This window comes from Crassostrea angulata, chromosome 4 (assembly GCF_025612915.1).
Source record: "Crassostrea angulata isolate pt1a10 chromosome 4, ASM2561291v2, whole genome shotgun sequence".
Classification (NCBI taxonomy): Eukaryota; Metazoa; Mollusca; class Bivalvia; order Ostreida; family Ostreidae; genus Magallana; species Magallana angulata.
This window is the reverse complement of record NC_069114.1, coordinates 10,570,539-10,597,127: the sequence shown is the minus strand read 5'-3', so window position 1 is coordinate 10,597,127 and position 26,589 is coordinate 10,570,539. Positions and strand designations below refer to the sequence as shown.

At 31.7% G+C, this 26,589-nt stretch overlaps 1 protein-coding gene across 1 annotated transcript; it reads left to right on the top strand.

Annotated features, from left to right (window-relative positions):
- Positions 1-238: 238 nt before the first annotated feature.
- LOC128180950 (uncharacterized) lies at positions 239-26,534 on the top strand. The gene is made up of 17 exons (XM_052849162.1): positions 239-365; positions 6,246-6,389; positions 6,582-6,813; positions 7,005-7,080; positions 7,661-7,828; positions 7,940-8,146; positions 8,491-8,779; positions 9,099-9,249; positions 9,445-9,551; positions 10,127-10,242; positions 10,798-10,895; positions 14,366-14,421; positions 15,277-15,467; positions 16,369-16,516; positions 22,058-22,270; positions 24,052-24,975; positions 25,182-26,534. The coding sequence occupies exons 1-17, from the start codon at positions 257-259 to the stop codon at positions 25,340-25,342; spliced, it is 3,390 nt and encodes a 1,129-aa protein (XP_052705122.1). The 5' UTR covers positions 239-256; the 3' UTR covers positions 25,343-26,534.
- The last annotated feature ends 55 nt before the right edge of the window (positions 26,535-26,589 follow it).

The following is a 26,589-nucleotide window of genomic DNA, read 5'->3' as shown; positions in this document are numbered from 1 at the left end:
TATAAATATCTATTTCCTGCAAATAAAAACATCTTAGAATTGATTTGAATAACAATTAAACTGTTGGAACCATTTATCAATAATACCTGTAATTAGGATAAACCTCAATTAAGCACTGTGTGACCGTGGTCAGATAAATTATGAAAGAGGAGGAGGGTTTACATCAGCAACACGGAAGTAAAAATTTCCATATATCATTATAATTGCTCAACATACGTATATAAAAGTACGACCACCTTCCTTGTTCTCAGCTTTGATGAAGTATTCGACCATGACAGGTCTACAAGGTTTAGCGTTCCTCCTTGGTTTCCTGGGAGGGTATAAGCCGGTTACTTCACAAGTAATTAATACAAGTTTGGCATCACGTAAGTACACATTAATCTAATCATTTACATACATATTCATTCATTGGCAATGAATTAAGTTCCTAGTTAATGATGAACGCCCCTCAATATGATATTGTGAAGGTCAAATAGCTGAATGCAAAAATGAGGATTTATTAAATAATATTTCTAACTTTTTTTCAAGCGTTTTAAGAACGATCGTTCTAGCTTGCGTTCAACACCGTTGATCAATTTTGAAAGGAATCAAGCCAGAATGTTTAATGAAAAGAAAAGAGCAGATATTGAATGTAGTGTTCTGATAAAGACTTTGTTTAATACCGTCTTTTTGCTTCGAAGTAAAATACATTTTTGTAATTTAGTTTAAATCTCATAACACGATAAATGGATTGTAACAAAGTTTATTTCTAACGTAGACTTTAATATTTGGTAATCTTTTATGATGGTTTCATAGAAAGTAAAAAGGACAAATTCTAAACTATCCATTACAGTATTACTTCAATGCTTTGAATTAATTTAAAATAATCTTAATTCAAAGTTGATTTTTTCTATGCGCTAAAAATCTTAATCCTCTTCATACTCTGGTAAAATATAGTGATTCGTCAACTATACCCTGCCACAGCTTTTTTTGTCTTATTTTGGTCATCTGTCGTAATAAATACAGTACAAGTTCATTGTAGACAAGGTACAGTTAAACTTGATATTGGGGTTTAGTCAACGATATCTGTAAGAATGCTTATATATTCTGATACTTTAATTTATAATTAAATTAATACAAGAAAAAAACTTATACCGTATATTAGAGTTTTTTCGCGTCAAGTTTTTTTTCTCGAATCAGAACCTAGAAGAGTACATCGTATATGACATGTACGTGAATCAAATCTTCACTATTTCAATGTCATAGTGAAAACATAAAGCCAGATTGTTTAGCCCTGCAAAGTAAGAGGAGAAATGTATCTACATTAATACTCTTAATGATAAATTAAATCGGACATTGAGATCATTAACACGATTTCTGTAATCTGAATTAAATTACCAAAAATAATTTTCAGAGATGCAATCAATTATAGGACAGAAGATCATTAACCGTTACATATTAGTAGCTCGATTATTATTACACTTCGGTTTACGCAAAGATCGTAACCAGTTAAATTAGCTTGTCAATGGATTGCACAGGATAAAGCTCTGTCATTTAGTCAACTGAATGATAACTGAAATGTCTGGAAAGGTGACTGAATGGCATAGCTATGACATTAAGCCACCTTTCAGTTACCTTTTAGTCAGTTGACTGAATGACAGAGATTCATCCTGTGTTATTAAGTAAACAACGAGGCTTACATGCATGTGGCTGTTAATCTACATCTGACGCTTGCCCTCGGACTCCGCAATTTCTACCTTCTAACTTAACTAACTAAACACAGTTTATCGTGCTTTTACTAACCTTTTTATCTTATAAGCAAAGAGAGAACTCTATTATTAGCAAAGTTCATTTCTGATTTTAATCAGATTATATCAAATTTACGCTGATTTATCTTCCACGATTTGGATATTGTCAGGAATAAATCGGAAATTGAATACACGCAGAAAAAAATGATATACGGTATCTATTCAAGACCTTTTACGATAATAGTTTGAGAATTTAATGTCGTAAGCACAATCTTATTTTTAGAAGTTATTTTTAACCTTTCAGAAGAGAATCATTGGTATCATATATATTTGTTCTAGTAACTAACTGTAGTTTGGAATTAGGTTTTAAACAGCAAAAAGTGACAAAAGTTAATACTAAACAGATAGAATGGAGGTCATTGAACATCGAATAAAAAGCATAAAGTGATTGTCTTTTTCGTCAAAACAACATCTTTAAAAATTGATCAATCATTGCACGAATTGAATTGTCGTCACTGAAGGTCAGGATCTAGTAAAAGATTTCTAAAGGTCTTTTTGATGTTTAAACCATTATGACGTCATTATTGAATTGATATAACTTTTTTCTTAAATTTTTGGCTTTTAAAGGAAAAATATAGAAAATAAAACAGTATAATGACATTCTATATCAAATCACGATAAAAGTAATTCCAATACCTGTATTCAGTTTGAAATCATTTTTAAGAGGAGATCAAGAAAAGCTTGTTTGGAAAGTCTGTAGGCATTCTATATATTTTTTATTCGTCACAGATAAAAATATTGATTTCCGTCTTCTTTCATAGAAAATGACAGTTGTAATCATGAGTTTTCAGTAGACCCTATCAGACAATTAAAGCTATTTTCATGAAGCATCATTAAAAGAATTATATCGAAATTCCAAAAACCTATAGGCACCTTTCATTTACTAGATATTGACCTCAATCCAACTTGTTGAGGAGGAGATATGTCATTGAAATATAGGCAAATGTGTATGCGATGCATTAGTGCGGTAGATATACATGTAGTAAACACACTTAACAAATATGCTAACTTTATTCAAAAAACATTGAATATGCATTTCCTGTTGTAGCAGATTCTTCCGTTATTTGGTGCTCCTGTATATTGGGGTATTTTATCTGCTTTACTTCTGACTTTTTTGTATACTATTGTTAGATAATCAGAGGCTATGCAATTAAAATTGCGAACATCGTCCTTATACGATATGACCTTTTCTTATTGCATGTGTATTTTGATAGTCATATAAAATTCCAAATAAAGATATGAATACGAACAAATGTATCAAGTGTTAAAAAAAAGCTTTTACAAGTTTTCACAATTACGCAACAAATTAATATATTCCATCCTCATGTTTTTTTAACATATATTTGAGTGTATTGATAGTATAAGGAAAGAAATATATTTATAATCGATGCGTATCTCGTTTTACTGCATCATTTTTTGAAATTTTAGAACTCATATCATGTTGTTGATTTCACGTGCTAGAGCTGGGAAACATGAATACCGAGAAAAATGATTATGACAATAGACAAGTGTTTCCGCTGAACAGTTAAATTGAGGGATTGCAAAAGTGGTGACAATTATAGAACCAGGAAACTAGAAAACACTCCTCAAATTTACTTTACACTTTAGTTTTCGTCGAAAAAACGTACAAGTATATCACGTTCAGTATACGCTTAAACCAGTAAAGTTGGCCTTTATTAATAATATTTACATATTCCAGTGTCTTTGTCTATGATAACAGTTCGAATCGATTCTGTAATGTATAGTCTAATAAATTCACGTATTGTTGGGCGCCAGCGGGGTTTGCATAGTTGATACCTTAATTTTTAACTGTTCAATTACTGAAAATTATATAAATGTAAGTAATAAGGAATCATTCTTTGAATATTATGATGTGATAGTTTCGGTCGGAGCGTGATCAAATACATCATAAAGCCCTGTGGCAACGAACTTTAAAAAATTACGCACTTTGAAAAAAATCTTTCAAAGTGCATTAAATTTGGGACTTAGTTAACCCACTTTGAAAAAGGATTTCTAAGTGCGTTATGAAGGTACATCAACTTTTTTTAGGAAGGTCCTCTACCCCGCTTTTTTCCTTCCAAAACAGATATGATATGCAATCAGCAACTTGGAGTTATTGTTGGAGATAAAAAAAAATACACTGTTGTAAACTAGATACTGTCAGAGCGATATTGAAAAACGAGCTGGTTAAACATAATTTCTCCAATGGTTTGCTAAAGAATCTTTAAGTGTTTTAACATTCAAGTCATACTCTCTTTTCAAATTTTAATCAGATCACTTCATTATAAAAAAAAATTACATGTACATTGACAAAAATTAAATTATCATGAACTTAAACGCTCTAACCTTTTTCACATTGTATTTGTTTATAAGCACATGCAATTGAAGCCGGTTGAATATGTTATACACTATCTTCCTTATCAATAAATGAATTAAATTATTTTTGTTTTTACTTTAGCCCAATGTATCAGATAAGCAGTAAATTTGCTGCATACACAAAAAAGGAAAATGCAGTTGCTAAGCAATGCAGTTTATGTCATATTTTGATAATTCAAATTTCCCGAGTTGTTCTTTATCTGAATTGTCAAACTACATAAGCTTATGAGAAAAGTAAAGACTAACAAATATTTTTTTTCAATGTGCGTTTACTAGGTCCAAAGGTTAACGCAATTTGAAAATATTTTGCAAAGAGCGTCATTTTGCAAAGTGCATTGTAACAAACCCCTGAATTACAATGTCCTGGTTATCAGAAACGTGTCCACTCTTTGAGCCGCTGAAAAAGCATGTGCATTTAAATCAGCAGTAAAAAACCTTTATCTGTATACATTAAACATCGTTATTGACATCATTACATTAAAAAGTTTCATTTGTGTTTCATGTAAATTAAATGTACGGGTATTGTTATGATTACTATCAGAAACTGGCTTTTATCATAACAATTTCAGTGGTATCCAATGGTTTGGTAAATTTCAAATCTTGATAAGAATTGAAAACAAATACGTTGTGTTTCCTTTTGCATATGCCTAAACTGGTTTTGATTGGAAGCTCTATGAAAGGAACTAAAACAGCAATGTAAAATTTGTTTCCTAGATATTAAAAAACATATGCTATAGTCTTTCTTTTTTTTCAAGACTCCATGCATGTCCCTAAGATTTCCTTACTAAAGCATGTTTTTTTTTTTATATTTTAATTATATTATTTGTTAAGTTTGTCAATAAATAGTTTCACTAGTTGATTTATTGTCGAAGTTAAGGCTATCGACTTTTTTATTATTTCAACTTAACAAAAGTAAAATAATTGATCTAGTAGAAATGCAGCAGCAAAAGCAGAAAATATATATCCTATGTGAATAGATCCAATTCGTTTTCTCTGCAACGACCATTACCTTCATTTCTTGTCTGCAACACCAACAAAAGGATTTTGTTGTTTATATTTACATACACATATATAGATCCCTGAATCACTCAGTGAAGTACTTATATAGCACTTAAATGTAAACTATCATTATCTGTATAAGTGCGTTACTCAGAGGATAGAGTCAATTTTTCTATATTATTATTAGGAAGCCTGAAATCAGTCCGTACAAGTCCCTGGAGGCCGTGCTCTTAACGAAGTTTTTAAGTTAGTTCCGATCTATCACGAACTAATCCAATAATAGCTATATATCAGAATCAAAAGTACAAAAAGACATTTGATGTCAACATTTGATGTCAACATTATATACATGTAAATATGTAATACGGTTGTTAAAATTAAGTTGATTCTATTAAGCCGATCATAATGTAAACGCGTGCAGATCGTTCATAATCTGGTGAGAAATTAATCTTGTGTATTTCAGTCTTGTCAGATTCTATGTGAATTACAATCTGATTTACAATATAATTTACAAATGGGCAAACTTTATATCCTTTTATGGTGCATGTTCTGTAAACAGAGAACATTTTTATCTTTAAATCAATTTTTCTATTGCATACCATAAGTGCAGTTGACAACATATTACATGTCTTTAATCTAATTTCTTTGCCTGGCAAACAAGTTTCTATTGGGATATAAATGGATGGGCGTGGTAATTTTTTGAATAAATAAATCTCCTGACAAGAAAGAGTTCTGTATATAGGTATAGGAAAACATTCCAACCATACAAATTATATTTATGACATTATTCTTTAAGTAATAGTTCATAATTTTACAAATCATTTAAAAAAGTGAATCTGTTAATTGTGTTGACAAATCAGCCTCCTTAGCGTAACGATCAGAATACACAATAAACATATGCTCAGCAGTGAAACAACATGAAATTCACAACTATTTCCGGTAATTTTTACATGCATCTGCGAGTAAATCAAACGTTATCGCCATCTTAGGTTTTCTAGAATATATTCTTCATATTTTGAATAAAAGATATGACATTGGTTTACATGTAATAATGATAGTAATTTCTTTTGAATCAATTAATAGTTTCCTTGGATGAGCTGGTTAGCGGATTTCGTTTCCAACAAATACAGCTTTCCACAACAATGATGAATGCCAGTTATCACGCGAGACTTCCCGAGAAACTCGCGGCAGCAGAGGCTCGGGAGGCGGATCAAAGAGAAGCAAAAGGTATAAAATTGCAAGAACATGTATATAAAAATGTATTTAAAACCATATCAAATGGGATAAAACCAACTCGCATACATCTGAACTTCAGCATTTTCATTTCTTTATTACAATATGGCCAAAACCAGAAAAGAAAAAAAAACATGTACATGTATAATTGCACTAAATTGTCACATGATGTTTTGCCGTGTTTAGCGTCAAGAGCTTACCACGAGGCCAAGACACCGTTCATTGCCACCACCTCCCGTTACAACCTGGGATACATAGGGCGTGGCTACGATTTGTTTAAGGGGAATCCCCTCAGTGATGATGGTGTCGTTGATCAAGGATTCCGTCTCCCAATAATGGAGCTGCCCTACACTCACAAGTTCACGGCGGACGGTACATACAGAATCCCCGATAACGTGGACGTGATTTCTGAATCTAGGTACAGACCGATGGATGGATGGATGGGTGGATAGATGGATGGGCTGATGGGTGGATGGATGGATGGATGGATGGATGGATGGATGGATGGATGGATGATTAGAATGATGGATGAATTGATCTATAATAAATATATTACCCATGATCCTTTAAAGATTGAAGGTATTTAAAGATTTTTTGATACTTTTACAGTGCTAAATTTGGATCTTCCCTCCACACGGTTCAATCGGAGTCTGACTACAAGAGCATGCTCAGTGTGGATGCATCGGTAAGCTTCCTGGGTTTTTTTTGTTTACTTTTATCAAATATTTCTATATAAAACATAATGAGATCAATTAAAATAATACCCAATATGTTTATACACACTCTTAATAAAGAAGCAAGCTATGAATTTGTTATAAAATTCAGTACATTGTTATGTTTTTAAATGTCACTTTGAAGTTTCTATATAATTATCGAACTTTAAAGACTACTCAAAGATTTGCAAAATGATAAACAGGTATATATATATATATATATATATATATATATATATATATATATATATATATATATATATATATATATATATATATATATATATATTGACACGACGTAAGATCGCTTTCCATACGTAGGCAAAATCGTTTCCTTCTGTATCGTTCCTTCTTTTTTTTAATTATATAGCCCCGCTTTACGACTAATTAAAATTGTTTCCTTTAGTTTAAATCAGTAGATCTAAAGTCTGTTGATAAGAGCGATTATATTCGTTATATATTCAGCTTTCATTGAAAATAATTGTCGATTAAATTAAGAAAAATCAATATGTACTTTTTAGATTTGTAATAGATTTTCTGTAATTTCTTAAGGTCAATGCTCAAGGAGGCGGCTGGGGAGTCAGTGCTAGCTTTAGCGCAAGCGCATCGTATCAGAAGAATACGCGGGAAATTCAAAAGGGGGAAACAACTTCGCTGAGTGTTGTCAGTCGTGCCGTCGTATACAGGGCGAGAATGTCGGAAACTTCAAAGTCGTCAAAGGTAACTTGTGCTAATAGGATTCAATCATTTTAATTATATTTAAGTGTTCATGTTGAAACACGAACAAATTACTGAATACTTTTTGCATTTCCAATTTTGTTTTCTTTTTAGGTTAATGATTACTTTGAAAAGGCAGTAATGTTATTGCCTATGGAAAATTGTGACTCAGGTGCGCTTCAGGAAATGTATATCAACCTTGTTCGGGAATTTGGAACCCATTATACAACGGAAGTTGTTATGGGTGCTAAGGCAGTGCAACAACTGACCTTCTCAAAATCAGACTTATCCAAATTAGAATCTGAGGGAATAAGCGCAAAGGTGATGACACAATTTAACCAAAAGTATATTCATCTAAAATTCTATCCTTTTGTAATTTATTACCACATGAAAATAAAGAAAAAATTATATGCCGTGATTGCAACCCTTTATTATTTCTTTAACGTTGTAAACACATACTTACAGTATACATTCAATGCAAGGTACTGTTTATTTGAAATCTTTAAACGCTTATTTATGCCACAATAGTTTAAGATAGATTTGTGTCATTATAATAATTATTTATTTGCGTATTCTTTGTAAATAACTGATATATAAGGTATATATTGCATTTACATTTAATATTACTCCTTCTTCAACAATTACTTTCCATGCTTTTACCCCAGGTAGCTGCACAAGCATCTTTCAGTGGGTTTGGCGCTTCCGGTGGCGGTGGTTTTAGTGTTGGTGTGAGTTCAAAAGAGGAAGCATTTAATCGGGTACAGAATACCAACAAAGAGCAGTATGAATACTACATAGGTGGAAATCCCCCATCTGGAGACTTCTCGTCAGGAAGTACCGAGAGTTTACGAGAGTGGGCGAGATCGGCAGACGAGAAGCCGGTTCCTATTCAGTATAAGATGACGTCAATAGATAACTTATTGAAACCTGGGTATTTCAAAGACATAACATACGGTATGAATCGAGACGATTGCGTGTTGCTTATGACGATACAGAAATCAATGTAAAAAAAATATTTCAGTTTATCCCTCTAATTTTTTTAACGAAGCAGATTTATGTTCCAAAACGTGTTGTACTAATACGAAATGTTAAAATCAACCATCAACATTTCGAACCTTATGCATCTACAGCTGTAACATAAAATTAAGCTATCATATGGTATTTCTTGCATTAATGTTTCTTCTGTTCTAACAATCGTGTCTTTCCTTTGTATTAAAATTTACTTATTAAGGATATCCAAATCAAAGAGGAAATTATATGGTATATTTTGCAGGTTTGTTTGAGAGACGTCACTGTTTAAGATCAGCAATATACGCGTATTGTAAACAGACATCGTCTCCGTCCTTGTGTAGTCCGCCTGATGAAGCTTCTCTCGGGTCAAGACGTAAACGTCAAACTGATAATGCGCCAGTCGATGGAATCAAGTAAACTTATTATATGACAATTCAAAGTACTTTTCTTTATCGGAGTTTAATCATGACGGATCAATACAAATATAAGCATTTTCGATTATACATCATTTAAATGATAATTTATGAACGAACTTCTTATTATATAAATAGACTTAACATGCGATATGACATAGAATTTCCATTGATAGAGATATTGCATTATTTCAGGTTTGGAGATTTCATCAGTCTTAGGAACGAACAATCCAAAAAATACTTGTCACTGTCTGGCTCTACTGGTATCCTGCAAGGAATTGTTACAAAACCTTTGGTACCAGGTAACCAAAATACAGACTTACCAAAAAAGTACAAAACGTAACGTTCCATTTAGTCAACTTAAAGGTGTAACACATGTACTGAATGACATACATGTATCAAGCCCTACAGTCATCTTTAAGCAACCGTTTAGTCACATTTCAGTTGACTGAATGGCGAACATGTGCCTAGTTACTAGTGACTAGTGTACAGTTTCAAACATCTTTGTTATTTTCAATTCTTTGCTTATTTTTCTAGAGGTCGTTGTTTAAAACATTCTTTTTAATTTACAATGCATCTAAAAGTAAAAAAAAAATGAGAAAAAAAAGTGAAAAAAATGTAAAAATATTGAGCAATTCAATTTAAATATTTTTTATTTGTTTTACAATCAAAGACAGTTTTAGCAAGTACAAAAGTCAAAAATAATAAAAAGATTAAAAAATGAATGTTCTTCTGTAATCCTAAATCGTCTTTAAGAGAACAGTTAATCAAGCTTTGTAGAGTAATAACCTTATACACTTGTTCATGTATTGCACTGAAATCAAATTTAATTCTATCAAATTTCAATAAGTTGTCATGTTTACATCTTATCTTATAGTTACAACATTTTCGGATTACGGCGGTCTTTTTCAAATCAAGTCCAACGATGATGACGCTACCACTGTAGGAACTCCGCTAGAGTATGGACAGGTCTTCAAACTCGTCACTGTTCAGGTTCGTTCCACATGTTGACTTTTATCTCTGTCAATTCGAATAAGGGCACTTTAATATAAGTCTGTAGAAATGTGAATGTCCTTTTTATAAGCATTTGGACGCTAAAATATGTTTTTAAAATCTTTAAAATGGAAATGTTATAAATGTTGCTAGCTATCATATGGTAAATACGCACTTATAGTATAAACTTTTAGGCACCAGAAGGGTGGTTTTATTTTTAAATCTTATTAATGAAAATGCTGCTATATTGACTGCATATAAAAGATATGGCAAATACATGTACAGCATTTCTCAACAAAAACTGTTGAATTTCTGACATACATGGATCTGAATTTAAAATTAACAAACCATATTCAAAATTATAATTTACGTTTATTTTTAGATAATGAATTAAGAGTCGAAATGTTTATATATTTTATAAGACAAAACTTGTTTTTTATTCACTAAATATTTTTTTTCAGAATTGAAATATGATTAAAATTCAGGCGATGGTTACTTTTATTATTTTCTCTCTAAATTTAGAATATGTCATTTTATACATAATGTGTTTTTTAGGGTGAAAATTTATTCCTTGGAAGAGCATTCATTGATGACGTAAAATATGCGCCGAGTAACAAGCTACAAGATGCGTTTAATCTCAAAGATGGCCGCAAGTAGGTCGTTTTTAAATCATTCCATTTAAGGATGTCAAATAATTTAGTGGAAGACTAGTCAAATAATCGGTGGCTGTGATCGAGTGATAGTCGAGTACTTGTTGATTTATTTGAAACTTCTCCCGCGCCTAATCAACAATTAAAATATAATTATCATAAAACAGACGCGTTGAGATAATTATTGGTATAGATAAAATTTTAATTATCATAAGATCTAATGTAATTACTATAACTGAATTAACAATTTAAGAAATACCAAATTGGTCTTCTCAGTTACATGTATGCCGAAGTACTTTTTTTCAAAAATATTAACACTACGAATCGATTTTGTAATGTATAGTCCAATATATTTTGATGTCTAATCTCACAATTACTAAAAATATATAAATATAAGTAATAAGGACTCATTCTTTAAATGGTATGTTTTACGGCGCTACTGTTTGGGCAAGCAGAGTGAGAATTACACATATATCTTGCATCATTGTCAACTTAGTGATATTTTGACAATTATCAACTAACATCAAAGAATTTTTAAGAGAGAGAGAGAGAGAGATGATATTTCTAAGTTTTAAAAAAAAATTAACCAAATACATAACATACACTTTACCTTTTACTTTTGGAGAGAATTGATAAGTACGTAAAATGTATTTTGTGAAAATTTTTGGAACTTTTATTTCACTCAAGGCCTCACATGAGGCATTAGAGTACAAACATAAACCAAATTTTAAACATATAGATCTGGCTTGCATAGTAGAAAACATATAATTATTCATGAGTATATAGGTGTAAGAAGATAATATATTGTTTTATTTATTGTTCAAAAACTGACAAAATAATTTTGATAGTATTTACTTAGTCCGATAAGAACATATTTATCAAAACTGTTATGAGATCAGAAAAACTAATGATATTCCTATTTTTGCATAAATCAATGGGTAAAAATTTAGATCTCTCGTTTGAAGCAATTACAATCAAACAGATAATGGTGTTCATCACCTGGCTCTCCTAAATTACACAAATCACAAATTATTTCACTTCTTTCTATGCTAAGAAAAAATCTACCAGTTTCATTTGGCAGTCTATGACAACTACATCAAAATTTACAAAATGATTCTTGAGATAAGCAGGTAATACACAGATATCAAACTCTATGATTTAATTATACTTCGATAATTTTTTATTTAAATTTTTCATTCATCAATAAATAGTGTTTAATTTGATCAAATTTGTAATTATAAACGTTAAATATAATTTTTCTTTTGTATCTAGTTGTTATCTGACTTTTTCCTGGCTCATAAATCTTGGGATGTGGTGGGTGTTTATTTTTGCATGATAAATACAAATGTTGTATCTATTCTGACGGTATGTTATTTTCCATTTTCCAATTTAATGAATATGCAATATGCAATATCTACATATATTTTTTACATGTGTATCTTTTTTTTCTATATATTTAGGCCACACAAAAATTAAAATCTAATCATCTGAGTCAGGTATCGCAGTTTAAACTGAAATAGTGAGAAAACGCATTATAGATGCTTTATCCACCTGTTAATTTATCGCCGGAAATATAGCGCGATATAACAGTGACCCATACGTTAAAATCTACATTCCCTTGTTTACGCATCTCGATTTGATACGAAGGAATGTAATATGTAAAAAAAATATCTTGGGTCTCACCAAAGCTTGTGCGATACTTAAAACGTGTTTTCAAACCCTAAGGAACAGTAAATGACGAGTTAAATGTCAGTCATTTTTGGCAAACACTAGGAGAGAAAGGATAATAGAGTATTATGGGATGTTGCCCAAAACAATTTTGATGAGTTTAGCTCGTTCTTTTTTGCGTGCACCGGTTCTTCGCTCGCCGGCGCTGTGCTTGTACTATGAGGTGATCAAATACGGTCGGGCGTTTTCATAACGATCATTAAAAGCCCTTCAAGGCTTTTATGAATATTATCACATAGACCGTTTTTTGATCATCTCATAACACTCAATTATGATTATCAGTGTGCCGGATAAGTATGCCAGTGCCAAGATGGCATTTTTGCGCCCGCTTAAGATACAGTTTCGTAAAAACCATACATACCAAATGGTAAACCATTGCCTAGAGAGTATATAACCACCTTTGTTTTTAGTGTGTCTCAACTGACAGGTGAGATATATGAATTAATCTTTACAAATTATAAATCCCATAGAAGAAATAATTTTCCTACAGGAAAATTGAAAATCCTTCAGGATTTTCTAAAAATCCTTCAGGAATTATATATCCTATTGGAGGAAAAATATTTACCACAGGAAATTGATTTAGACAGGTAAATTCAAAAATTCAAATTCCTATAAGAGTTCTTTTATTCCGGTAGGAAATTCCAATTACCCAATAGGAAAATCGTTTTTCCTATTGGACAAATATTTTCCTGTAGTAAATTATTTTTTAAAGGTTAATATCTTACCTGACAGGGGGGATACATGTACATCAATAGCAAAGGTGGTTAACTCTATAGACTATGGTCTGCCTTTTGGTATATATGGATTTTTACTATGCGGCATCTTAAGAGGGTGCAAAAATGCAATTTTGGCAATTGCATAATTAACCGACACAATCTTCATTCTTTAATGAAAATTTCATCAGACAAAGATGTTAGCAAATTACATCAAGAGCACCGATAAAACAGATTTTAAGTTCTGGATAAAAATTGTCAAGAAAGAAAGCTGTTAATTTCATTCGTACATGTATCCGACAAACCGAATCGTTAAAGAAAAAAAACAAAATAAAATGTTTCCAAATTTGTTCCCCACTTTATGACGAAGAAATTGTTTTACCATCTTACCGGAACAGTAGTCGAGTTCTTGAATGCTAATTGTCATCCTTAATTCCAATATTTTATCATACTGGTGAATGTTCAAACATCGTTAATGTACAGTTTTATGTTTACTTTTACTTCATTTATGAATTTATTAGTTGTTTATTCAGTCGTGAAAATTATATAGCAACGGTTATTAGGATTAAGATTACAAGTTTCTGTTTTTCTGATTAGGGGGTATAAAATATTATAGTATTTTTAAAAAAGCAATACGTTCATTTGAATTAATTTCATGGAGGGATAGACTATTTGATTTCATCGACCTTGGAATTAGACTATTGATTAATAATAGACTTATCTCAAGCATTTTCTACAGTGCAGTAATTTAGCTTTCCAGACATTCATACATGCTAATGAAAATCAATGCAAGGCTGTTGGATGGATATCTCCCTTTTAAAACAAAACATTATATTCACTTCGAACTTAAAACATATTACTGATTGAGATATCTAAATCAAGTGTTATTAGTTGTTCATCATAAAAATCAATTTAACACAGAATAAAAGAAAAAGAAAAAACAGTTTGGTTTTTTTTCAGTTTAGATATTTTCCTTTACAAAAGTTTACTTAAATGCAACCCTTCATTTATGTTTTTGTTAATATTTTATAGATATTTATCCCCAGGAGATTTGACAGGAATGTCTATATTCCTAAAGTCTAAAAGGGGTAAGAAAATAATTACACAATTTTTTTTAAAATCAGTGGGTGTCTTTTTTGAAATAATTTGTGATAATTTTAGTTGCAACGGCGTTTTCAATTGTCTAAACATATTCATCAATATTGTATGAAACAACTTGCCAATGCCGCAAAACTTATCAATTCAATTAACGTTAATGCAGAGGTAACGTTATTTTTAAAATATGCGTCTTATTTTCTGGAAATGGTAGTGATTAGATTAGATTATATCCAATAAATATAATTCTAATATTCGTATAGCAAAACTTTTTTTTTAAAACAGTTAAAGGAAACTTACGTTCCTCCCAATAGAAGATAAATGATACGCTATTTTAGTAATTCAAAACGAATGCCGTCGACCTATCCACGAATTGATATATTAAAGGCAAAGCTCTTTTTAGGCTTTATATGTATGTATGTATGTATGTATGTATGTATGTATGTATGTATGTATGTATGTATGTATGTATGTATGTATGTATGTATGTATGTATGTATGTATGTATGTATGTATGTATGTATGTATGTACATGTATGTATGTATGTATGTATGTATGTATGTATGTATGTATGTATGTAATAGTTTAAACTCGCCAGAGTTAAATAGAATTTTCGTTTTCAGGATTCATGTACGCTTATTTCTAAATTTCTATAATGTTCTATGCTAATAATAGAAATACAATTTTGACACTTGCTTTGAAATTATATATAAACAACCTATTAGATCCAATTTATCGGTGAAAATAATAAAAAATATTAAGTCAGGTCATCACGCGCGTCTGTTTTGTCTTCGACAAATTTATAGGGGAAAAGTCCACAAGTAAATTTCTAAACATTTTTTTTTAGATAAACCATACTTGATAAGTTTGCAGCTAAAGTGCAGTTATAGCAAAAACTACAATGTACAAGTCAATCTAGAAGGAAATGAGGGGGCAGTCAAATTTCAAATGAGACAATACTGCAGATCCTGGTATAAATGGTATCACGCCGCGTTCTCCGACAAGGACATAGGTGATCTTCAGCGGGTTCGCTTCATGGTAAGTATTTATGTACCGAAGTTCTTTCTTGTACATCAAGCACTCACATTATTTCTCTACGTCTTTTAGAAAGCTTCTTATCTCTATTTGTCTCCATCATAATTATTCACTGTACATCTAAGTTAAATGACGCCGCAGACATCACGCATATTGGATAACCAAAAAATTACTACAGTGAATAAGAATCATACATAATTAATAAACTTAAATACATTTTTTATTCATGGTCGCAGAAATATCTTATCAATTCAATAATTTCAGCACAAAGTACTTTGGCTAATATAGCTGATCTAATACCAATGTGTACGAGTACGTGTAAGTATAGAAAAAAAATATGTGCATTGCGTCATTGATTTTAGTAATGACGAATTTATACACGTACAGCATGTACACAAATGTACCTGTAGACTGCAACGTACTCTTAAGGCCGCACCTTTTTTCTCTTCTTTTTTTTTGAAAATGTGTTTTTTTCTAAAGTCATAATAATCAATGTCAATATTGATATAAAGAAACTAAAATGCATTGTGTTGTTGAGGTATTTATACACTTGTTTTTGCTTCTTACAAAATATGCAATTACTCTTGATCATCTTGTATCAAAAGCATATTCATTATATTATAACTTGAGACGATGATGTTCAATTAAATTAATACTGCAATATTCAGTTTTTGACTGTGACTATTAAGACTTAGATTAAAAGGAGAAAATATGAAACAAAACATACAAGTACACGATAGTACTGCTAAACAAGAAAAGTTATGTAAACTGATACGCGTAGTTCTGACTTGTAACCTACACGTACAAGTACGTGTATACGTTGATCGGCTAAACCTCTCTAATAAGGCATTTTTAATAACAGTATTATTCATAAAATGTAAATCATTCTTTTTTCGCATTAAAGGGTACTTCAGGAACAGAACCAATTAAAGGGATTCAAGTACGAACAACAAGTCAGAATGGAAGAATTCTTAGATATCGTAAAACAGGACTTAGCTGTGCTGGAAACGAAGTTATGTTTTCAATGAATAACAAAGAAGAAAAATCAGCAGGTTAGAACCACAACAACGAATGCAATACGTGCCATATTTTCCTTAAAGATTATAAAGAAAAATCTCGGGCTGGTTTATCAAAAAATGTTAGGAATATGTGGTTTTTTCGTTATAGATAAAATGTAAGGGTCCTCCACACACCTGGGAAACTTAAAGTTTTGCATACAAGCAAATTCTTTCAATTTACTTAAAGATACGGATTTTAAGAATGTTTTTAGATTGAAAATGGCAGGGAAAAAATCAATTTATTGGGAAAATCAACTTCTTAAAATTTAACCGCTATTCGTGAAAATAAAAGTTCATGCAGTATAAGTACTTGGGGCATGCGAGTGTGTAGGTCAAAGCTACACCAATAGCCACATAAAGAAACACCAAAGTTTGTCGATTTAAACTGTTTCAGAATGCGTTGAAATTGCCATGTTCTGACATACTGTCATAAAACGTCACGGAGTGTTGAAGATCCTTAGGAGCAATTAAATATTGCCCAAACTGTTTAAGTGGTTTGTTTGTTTACCATTCGCAAAATAGAGTTTCAACGATTTCACTTGAGGCGATACAATATAGTATTTATAGTATATATCTATATATATATATATATATCTATATATCTATATATCTATATCTATATTTATATCTATATCTATATCTATATATATATATATATATATATATATATATATATATATATATATATATATATATATATATATATTTATAAAAGATCAGACCCAACCTAACACCAGAGTAAGCCCCAACTAAACCCTGGGTTTACTTTTGCAGTTTACTTTGGATTTACTCTGGGTTAACTTTTTTAACATTTGGGTCCACTCGGGGTTTAATTTGGGTTTACTCGGGGTTAACTTTGGGTTTACTTGGAAATTTCTTTTGAGGTCAACTGTTCGCACTAAAGTGTAAGGCAGACCCGTCTTTTATCATAGCATCCTACAGCCTGTAATTCCTGCCCCTTGTATATTCCGAATACACAATTAGCGTTTGTTTTCAGGAATATACTTCTGACTAGGTTTACTATCTGTGTCCATTCTGGGTTTACTTTAGGTCTACTTTGGGTAGGTCTACTTGGGGTTTACTCTGGGTCCACTCTAGTAAATCCGGAGTAAACATAGAGTAAACCAATAAAGTAAACCCAGGGTTTAGTTGGGGTTTACTTTCTGTTAGGTTTGGTCTGATTGGTACTGTATGTATCTTTTTAACGACCATCAAAATATCCTTTATCGATGTGAATAATGTTAAGAGACAATTTTTTGATTAGGCATAAAACAGATAAAAAAACATACCTCAGTTTGGTGTTTCTTGATGTGCATCAAACATCAACTTTTCGGAATGATCATATTTGGTAGCGACGTAAGAGAAAATATCTTAAGCAAATTTGTCACATTTTCTGAAAATTGTTTAGTAATGTCATTACTTTGCTTTTGATACCCGTGCCAAAAAGCGTAGAGAATGAATTCTGTGTCTAATGCCAATAGCTAGCTTTAAGGTCAGACGACACGTTCCTCGAGCATCTTTTTTGCATCTCCTCGTAATAAAGAGTTCCAATAAAAATTATTATTATAATGATTTTTAAAATGACCTAGAATTTTTATTTCTTGCTTTTGTAAACCTAGTGGCCGAGTGGTTAGAGCGGTGGCCGCACACTGCTAGGTCCCATGGGTCGTGAGTTCAAACAACAGCCCCGGCTGTACATATCAAAAGATAAATTTTTATTCCAGCAATTCAATTGTATTTTCAAAAAGATTATACTGTAAAACGAGAAAATATGGCGCGCTAAAAAATTTAGCGCCTTTGGCGCAACTGCCTCTGAGCGCTAAAATTAATAGTGCGCCAACGATTTTTCATATGTATTAAATTTCGAAATTCTGCAAGTAGCAAAACAATAACGTCAGTTCATTTTTAGCTCACCGAGACGAAGTCAGGGGAGCTTTTGCTATACCCTCGGTGTCGGCGTCGGTGTCAGCGTCGGCGTCCGGACCTGGTTAAAGTTTTTGTTGCAGGTCTTGTATCTAAGTTATTACTTGTCCTATCTTCACCAAACTTGCAGGGATGATGCATCTGGACCTACTAATGGACTTGAAAGACTTGGATGCTGAATCTGAGTCCTAAATTTCAGGTTGCAGGTGCCCTTTGATAGCAATATCTAAGTTACTGCAGGTCCGTACTTCACCAAACTTGCATGGATGGTGTGTCTTATGATACTGATGCACCAGACAGGCTTGAGTGCTGAATCTGAGCTATAGGTTTCGGATGCTAGAGGAGGTTAAGGTTTTTGGAGCAGGTTGAAGTTTTTGTTACAGGTGCCCTTTTATAGCAATATCTAAGTTACTGCTGCTCCGTACTTCACCAAACTTGCATTGATGGTGTGTCTTATGATACTGATGCACCAGACAGGCTTGGGTGCTGAATCTGAGGTATAGTTTACAGATGCTGAAGGAGGTTAAGGTTTTTGTTGCAGGTGCCCTCTGATGATTATATCTTAGTTACTACTTGTCCTAACATCATCAGTCTTCTCTGGGTGGTGCGTCTTATGATACTGATGCACCTGACAGGCTTGAATGCTGAGTCTGAGTCATAGGTCTCGGATGCTGGAGGAGGTTAAGGTTCTTTGAGCTGGTTAAAGTTATTGAAACAGGTGCCCTCTGATGATTATATCTTAGTTATTACATGTCCTAACTTCACCAGACTTCCATTGATGGTGCGTCTTATGATACTGATGCACCTGACAGGCTTGAATGCTGAGTCTGAGCCATAGGTTTCAGATGCTGGATATGGTTAAGTTTTTTGGAACAGGTCATATGTTTAATAGATAATAGTACTATTTCAAACTTGCATAATTGATTAAACTGTACTATGAATGAATCACAGAGGAATCTTCAGATGCAGAGCTTGATCTCCATTATCAAGGATGCTAAAAAATATATCTTAGTTATTACAGGTCCTAACTTCACCAAACTTGAATACTGTGGTTTCATTAATATTCAAGGGTATCAATTTTCGTGGATAAAGTGAAAGTCATATGTTCAAGGATACGTAAATTCGTGGCCAATGATCCTTTCAATACAAATTCATAGTAGAAACTGCACTTCAATGAACATTTAATTTCATGGATAAACTTAAAAACGAAATCCACGAAAATTGGTATTCAACGAATATTGATGAAACCAAAGTAGATGGTGTGTCTTATGATATAGATGCACCTGACAGGCATGGATGTTGAATCTGAGCCATAGGTTTCGGATGCTGGATGAGGTTTAGTTTTTTTGGAACAGGTCACATGTTTTATAGATGATAGCTTGCATAGTTGATTTAACTTTATTATAAATGAAAGGCAGAGGTTGCTTCTGATGCAGAACCTGATCTCCATTATCAAGGATGCTTAAGAAATCTCCTACCTCACTCAAACCTGCTCGATAGATAGATGTGTTTGTTGATAAATGATATAACATGATTCCTAAGATATAGTATTGTATAGTATGAAACAATGTTGTTTAATATGATACAATATAATTTCATATGTAATATTATAAAAAGTTATATGATACGATATGATATTGTATCAATTTTTTTGATATTTTATGTTATGATATTGTATCATGATATCGTTATGTATAGTATTGTATATTATGATACAATATTGAATAATATTATATTGTATCATTAATTTTATTATTTTATCACATGATACTATTACATAAGATATTGCAAAATATAATTTTGTATCATAGGATATTGTATAATATGATATTAGTTTCTGTAATATAGAATTATATCACATGAAATTGTATAATATGATAATGTTATATTATAAAATATCGTATCATACTGTATATGATATATATTGTATAATATGATATTGGTTTATAATATAATATATTATCACATCACATAAATTTGTATTGTATGATATTGTAAAACATATTATTGTGTCATATGATACAAAATGTATTCTATAATATTGTATTATATAATCACAAAATATTGTATCATTTGATATGATACAATGTTGTATCAAATTATAATGTATCATATGATACAATATCATATTATGTATCAATAATGATACAGTTTCATACTATATTATACAATATAATATCATATGTTTCAATGTTATGATGTATTATGTAATATGATATTGTAATATAATACTATATTGTTTCATATTTTATGATATTGTATTATGTGATCAAATACAATAACGTATAACACAATACAATGTCATATCATACGTTACAATATCATATCTCATCATTGTTTATTATGGTATTTTATTGTATTATATGATATATGTTGTAAATATGATAGGATGCAATATTTAATTTGATAAACATATGAACAAATGATTATCATACAATTTTTTAACATATGATAAACGATATTGTGTCAAAACAGAATCCATGAATATCCAATATCATAAAGTATGATTTTCATTCAATATGATAAAGGTGGTCTCATAAAGGTGAAGTCTCATAAGGGTGATGTCTCGTCTCGGTGAGCTTTGTAATCTGTGATTACCTATGTTTAAGACTATATAGAAGTGTTCATTTAAATATCAGATGCTGTCGGTTCTGTTTGTTTAAACAATTACACAGGTAAACGGTATGGGTTATGGGGTATAAGTGCCTAAATATGGACTAATTAGTTTAGTTTTAATTGCTTTTTAATATCTCTCATTAATACCTTGAAAATTGGGCTTCTCCCCATGCCACTTCCATTGAGCGCCTCGAGGTGAAAATGTGATTAAGTGTGGCGATCGTTAACGCTGACAATACATGATTTATCATAATTTCTTTGATCTCTGATTAGTGGATATAAAGATAACAAGACGATACCTATTTTTTGTGTTTTTTAAATGCAAAATTACTGTAAAAAAGATTCTCTCATGGTGATCGAAACTCATGGTAAATGTAGCATGCGATTTCACATTTAGTTTCGGGACTCTTCTAGTGTTATCCAAGTCGACACGTTAAATTCAAAGTCCGATAACTCAAATTTGTTTACCAACAAAAATTACACATCATCGCCAATAAATGAAGTGTTCATATCTATCTACTGACGATTTACACAAGAGTAAGTGTATTGTTCTCAACGACAGTTTACCGTGCATGCGAGATAGAAATCAAAGTCGCTGTTTTCACGTGCTTGACTGAACACAGAACTAAATTTTGGGCGTGATCGTTTATCAAACAACAACATTTTTTGTATTCTTTTTTTTAAATAAAAGAAGCATGCGCTAAAACATAATTGCGCTAATGTACTGGCACTTGCGCTTGCGCTAAAATACGTATGCGCCAAATTTCCTCGTTTTACAGTATTGGAAATTGCATACTCAAGTATTTTGCAGAAATTCCTGGTAAGGTATCCTAATTTTTTGCAAGAAAGCTTCTTAAAGTAATAGTTTCAACAACAAAGTCCTGGAAAAATTTATATAAAATTGAGGAACGTGTCGTCTGACCTTAAGTGTGCTTACCAATATATCATGCACCAAATGTAGGTAGCAAACTGAATTGTTTTTACATTTTTTTCTAGAGTATGATATCTACCCTACACAATTCTCGCTGCTCAGTAAAAACCATCCGCTAGGATCTTTTGTTAGACGGCGTGACACTGTTTTTGTAGAAGTTGTGTCTGCCATCGAAAGGGAATCATTTTGGGGGAAACCAGCGACACATTTACTCTCCCACAAAAACTCCATGGTGACCATAGAAGAGAAAACACCTGTGCCTCATAAGCGAATTTCAGGTATGTGCATTATTGCTTTTCCAAAAAAAAAAATCTAAAATATTTTCTTTAGTGAATGATATTTGTCACATTTCAAATAATCATTTAAGTATTGATTTTATTGTAATTAACTGGCTTTGAAACATTGTCCTCCTAGATCTTTTTAACACGGATCCAGAGAAAACTAGTGCTTTGCACTGTTATAAGAGGTTATATATCACTGAATACCGAAGGACTATGTGCGGTATGGTCAAATATCTGCCCCCAATTTCAACCAATTTTTAAATAGTATCGTATAAAAATAAAATCTTCACAAAGTATTGTATAGAGGATGCCTATAACTATAATAATGATTTTAGTCATCATTGCTCTTTCGCTGTGTATCTATGACGTCACCTAAATGGCCCAATTCCCGCAAATTTGCAAACAAATGAACATTTTCTCATTTTTGCTCTATATTTTGTATTCGGAAGTATAGAGCGCAGGTCTGCTCAAGTGCGATTTTCACATATGTTTTTCTTCAGATAGTTATACACATTATACTAAAATATGGTGCTTGAGCAAGCCTGCGCTCGATGTTTCCCAGTCGAAAAACCATCGGAAAACACCCATATTTTGCTACAAAACATCAATTTATCAAAATAATGCAATATTAATGACGTCATTTCTACATTATGACGTCACTGTGGTGATAACCTTTTACACCTTTATTTCCAATATGATTTTAACTATCTTTCACCTTATTTTAAAGCTCTTTCTAAAACTTTGATTTTGGGGGGCAAACATTGCATAAAACCGCACTTAGTCCTTTGTATTCAGAGATATTTAGAGAACTTTACTTTGGGGATTAAGCATATGCAAGACTAGCTGTGAAATTTCGCCAATGTTCAGATGGATGTAAAGTACATTGTATTAGAAATTAAATCAGACTGTACAGAATGTCCTTCACATTTTAACAATCGGATTTCAATACATAAACTAAGTAATAATTCATTATTCTTAATTAAATTTATTAAACTTTAATAACTTTATCAAAGTCGTATTGACATATGCATTGCTTGACACGATTTATCAGATATTTATTTCCAACCCATTTCAGACTCTACAATGTCTTACTTGCAACCAACACAGATTTTCCATCTTCCTTTAACTATCTCCGAACCTCGGCATTGTTCGATACAATGTAAATTATCCGGAATTATTTCATTCATACCATGAATTTCTTTTCATTTCATTTCATTTAATACGTTTGAAGGACAACAACTTTTTTTACGATGAAAAAAAAATACTTTGCGGCTGAAGATTGGAGGACTTTAAAAAAGAATACAAAAAAAATCATAGAAAGCAGACGAACATATGATCATATATAAATCCTCCTTTGAAAAGCAAATTCATATTTTAGAAATAATGCTTCAACAATTCATAAAGTGAAATGTGGGTTTAGCATTCGATGTGTGTGTCTCTTTCTATAACTCTTAATGGATTGTTTTCATCCTAAAGTTTAGTTCATAACTCGTAGTTTAAATTTTATTATTAAGTATAAACAGTTTTTTTAAACCAGACTTAATGAGAAATTCGTTTTAAATACTTCATTTACAGTGTATTTAATTAATTTTTATTACTGCTGATAAAATAGAACCCAATATTCTTCTCGCATCATAAGACCTTTCATGGAAGAACTTGAATATAAATGCTAAATTGACACAGGCTCCAAAATATATTTTAAACTCGTTAGCTAATTAAATGACATTATGATGAAAGAATAAAATATGGTTCCTGTATTTTTTCTTCCTATTTTTCAGGTTGTTCTGAGATAATTTATCCTGGAAATGAAAGACTAAGTGTAATGACATCAGTAGATGGCAATTATTTTGTATCCTTTTCTGTTGATGTCATGATAACAACCATAACTATCAAGACCAAGAAATCCTATCTGGCTAACCAATTTAAAGTTGAATATATAGATCGGAATAGCTCAAGCTTTCAACAGTTGCAGAATTACATACGAAATCCTAATTCAGGTTCCACAACTAGTATGGCGCTCACATTCCCAAACATGTACCTGGCAGCTATTAAAGTTTATATTAACAGTGCGGTGGATTTTACTCAAAATATTGGAAGTTTTCTAATAAGCGGTTGTCCTGCAGCTCTCGTGGAGGAAAGACAACAGGATACAAGAGCCGAGGAATGGAATCTTAAACTCAGTGAGAATGAGATACAGACTTATCCATACCTCAGTGTTATCACAACACAGTATAACGTGTCTAATTTCGATGTAATTTTCGAGAACCTGGAAAGAACTTTCTCCGTCGATAATTACAGAGTTGTTGTTCCACTGATGGCCAACAAAAGAGGCTGTATGATAGACGATGATTATATACAAACATATTTGATGACAACGGATGAAATTGAAGGACTTAAGTTTGAGAACACTCGCGTGTCTTCGTCCGAGACATCGATCACCGTGACAACGTCGATAACGGCCATTAATAAGATAATGTATGATCAGAACATTCCTGCTTTAGACAGCATTCTACGGATGGCTGTTCAACAGTTCCCTTGTAATGAAGGACGGGCAGCACTGTTTGCTTATCGTCAGTCTTCTGAAGAATTGGGTATGTCTACAGTGGCCATAGCAGTGATTGCTGTTCTTGCAATCATCATCGCCGCCTTTTTCATTGTCTTGGGAACCCTTGCATTTGTACGACATCGACGAGGGAAGAATGGTAATGCTGTGTTGAATTGCGACAATAAAACACATTACACTCATTTCGTTCTTTACCTTATGTCAGCATTTCTTATGTTGTTATTTAAAAGTCAAATGTTAAGCTATCAATTTCCCCATTGATCTTACAATAACTTCTTCTCTCAATTTAAAAATTAATTCTAATATATAACATTTTGTTCTGATTTTACCCTAATTTATTTCTAGTTCCACCACCGTCGGACTCGCGACCAATGGTTGAAGCAAACTGTTACGTGGATGAGAGTGAACATACTGATGTTTTGTATACTAACAAAGCATTTGATGCTCCACAGGATCGCCTGCAGGCTTCTCCCGCCGTTCCATCTAGAAGCAGACGACTAACTTAACCAAGTAGCTGCTAAGGATCTGCGAACACGACTTTATACCTATCTTTTCGTCCTCCTTAAATTCATTTTCGATTTGATTGACTTCAATATTTTATTGTTGGGTTTTTATGATTTCTTTTTATTCTTGATGTGAAACTACTAAGATAAACATTATGATCGAATTTTCAGTTTTGAATCGCTGTTTAAGTTAAATATTTATTCTTGTTCAGAATACGCTACGCTACGACACGCTACACAACTAACTTTATGTAAGCATTTTTATAACACTTTTGAAGTTTATATCTATTAGAAAAATCATTATTTTCCAGTTTTAAATGACTTGATATGAGCCTGATATTCTATTTTCTGGGTAGAGTTTTATTGTCGCATTGATTTTATTAAAACAAAAGTGAGGGTTACTCTGATAAAAATGTAACATTTTTGGGCTGAGAGATATGTCTGATATTTTGAATTAGAAAACAAGCAACAAATTCACCATATCTCATTCCATTTTGCATTACTATGTATTTGCGTTTGCTCTTTTCAGGAATTCTTTTTCAGCTTTCATGTTCAACTAACCAGTATATTTCGTACACTTTGATAAAAAGTTTTTAACCCCACCATTGTACGTTTCCAAATCCATTTTGTGCTTTGTTTTTTTTTTTCTTTTAGTATGTTAATTAGAAGATTTTGAAATCTTCAAAGTATATCATCTAATAATTTACTTCAGTGTCTTGTGAATCAGTATGCAAATTAGCCTTATAGTACGTCATCATGTAATGCATTAGCCATATTTTGGAATATGAATAAAAAGTCAAGGGGTGACGAAAACAAAAGTATGAAATAATGAAGCTATAGATTAATTATTCTAAACAAAGACCTTTTAAAGTACTGTAATACATACATATCAGTGTTGAATTGTATATTAGAAATGCTTTTATGACGTGGTCAGTTTTTAATCGCGAAAAGACAAATAATTGAATAATTTTATTTCATAGAATACACTAGTATTTGTTAACAAAGAAAAAACTGTCTGTTCGGTGATTAGCTAAGCAAGTTGATCCATTGTAACGAATTATGATATTAGCAATGTTTCGTTAATTGCGTATTCGTATTCATGTTTGCATTTCAGTAGTTTTTTCTTTACAATTTATTCATTTTTGTTTGATTGTTCAGTATATACTTATCGTCATAAATAAAAGAAAAAAAAGTATTTATTATGATTCCATTCGTTTTTCTTAAAATAATAAATTTGATCGATTTTTACA

Coding starts and splice junctions, on each gene's coding strand:
- LOC128180950 (XM_052849162.1), top strand. CDS start 257: ATGAAGTATTCGACCATGACAGGTCTACAAGGTTTAGCGTTCCTCCTT. Junction 6,390..6,581: donor GGATCAAAGAGAAGCAAAAG/GTATAAAATTGC, acceptor TGCCGTGTTTAG/CGTCAAGAGCTTACCACGAG. Junction 15,468..16,368: donor TTCAGCGGGTTCGCTTCATG/GTAAGTATTTAT, acceptor TTCGCATTAAAG/GGTACTTCAGGAACAGAACC.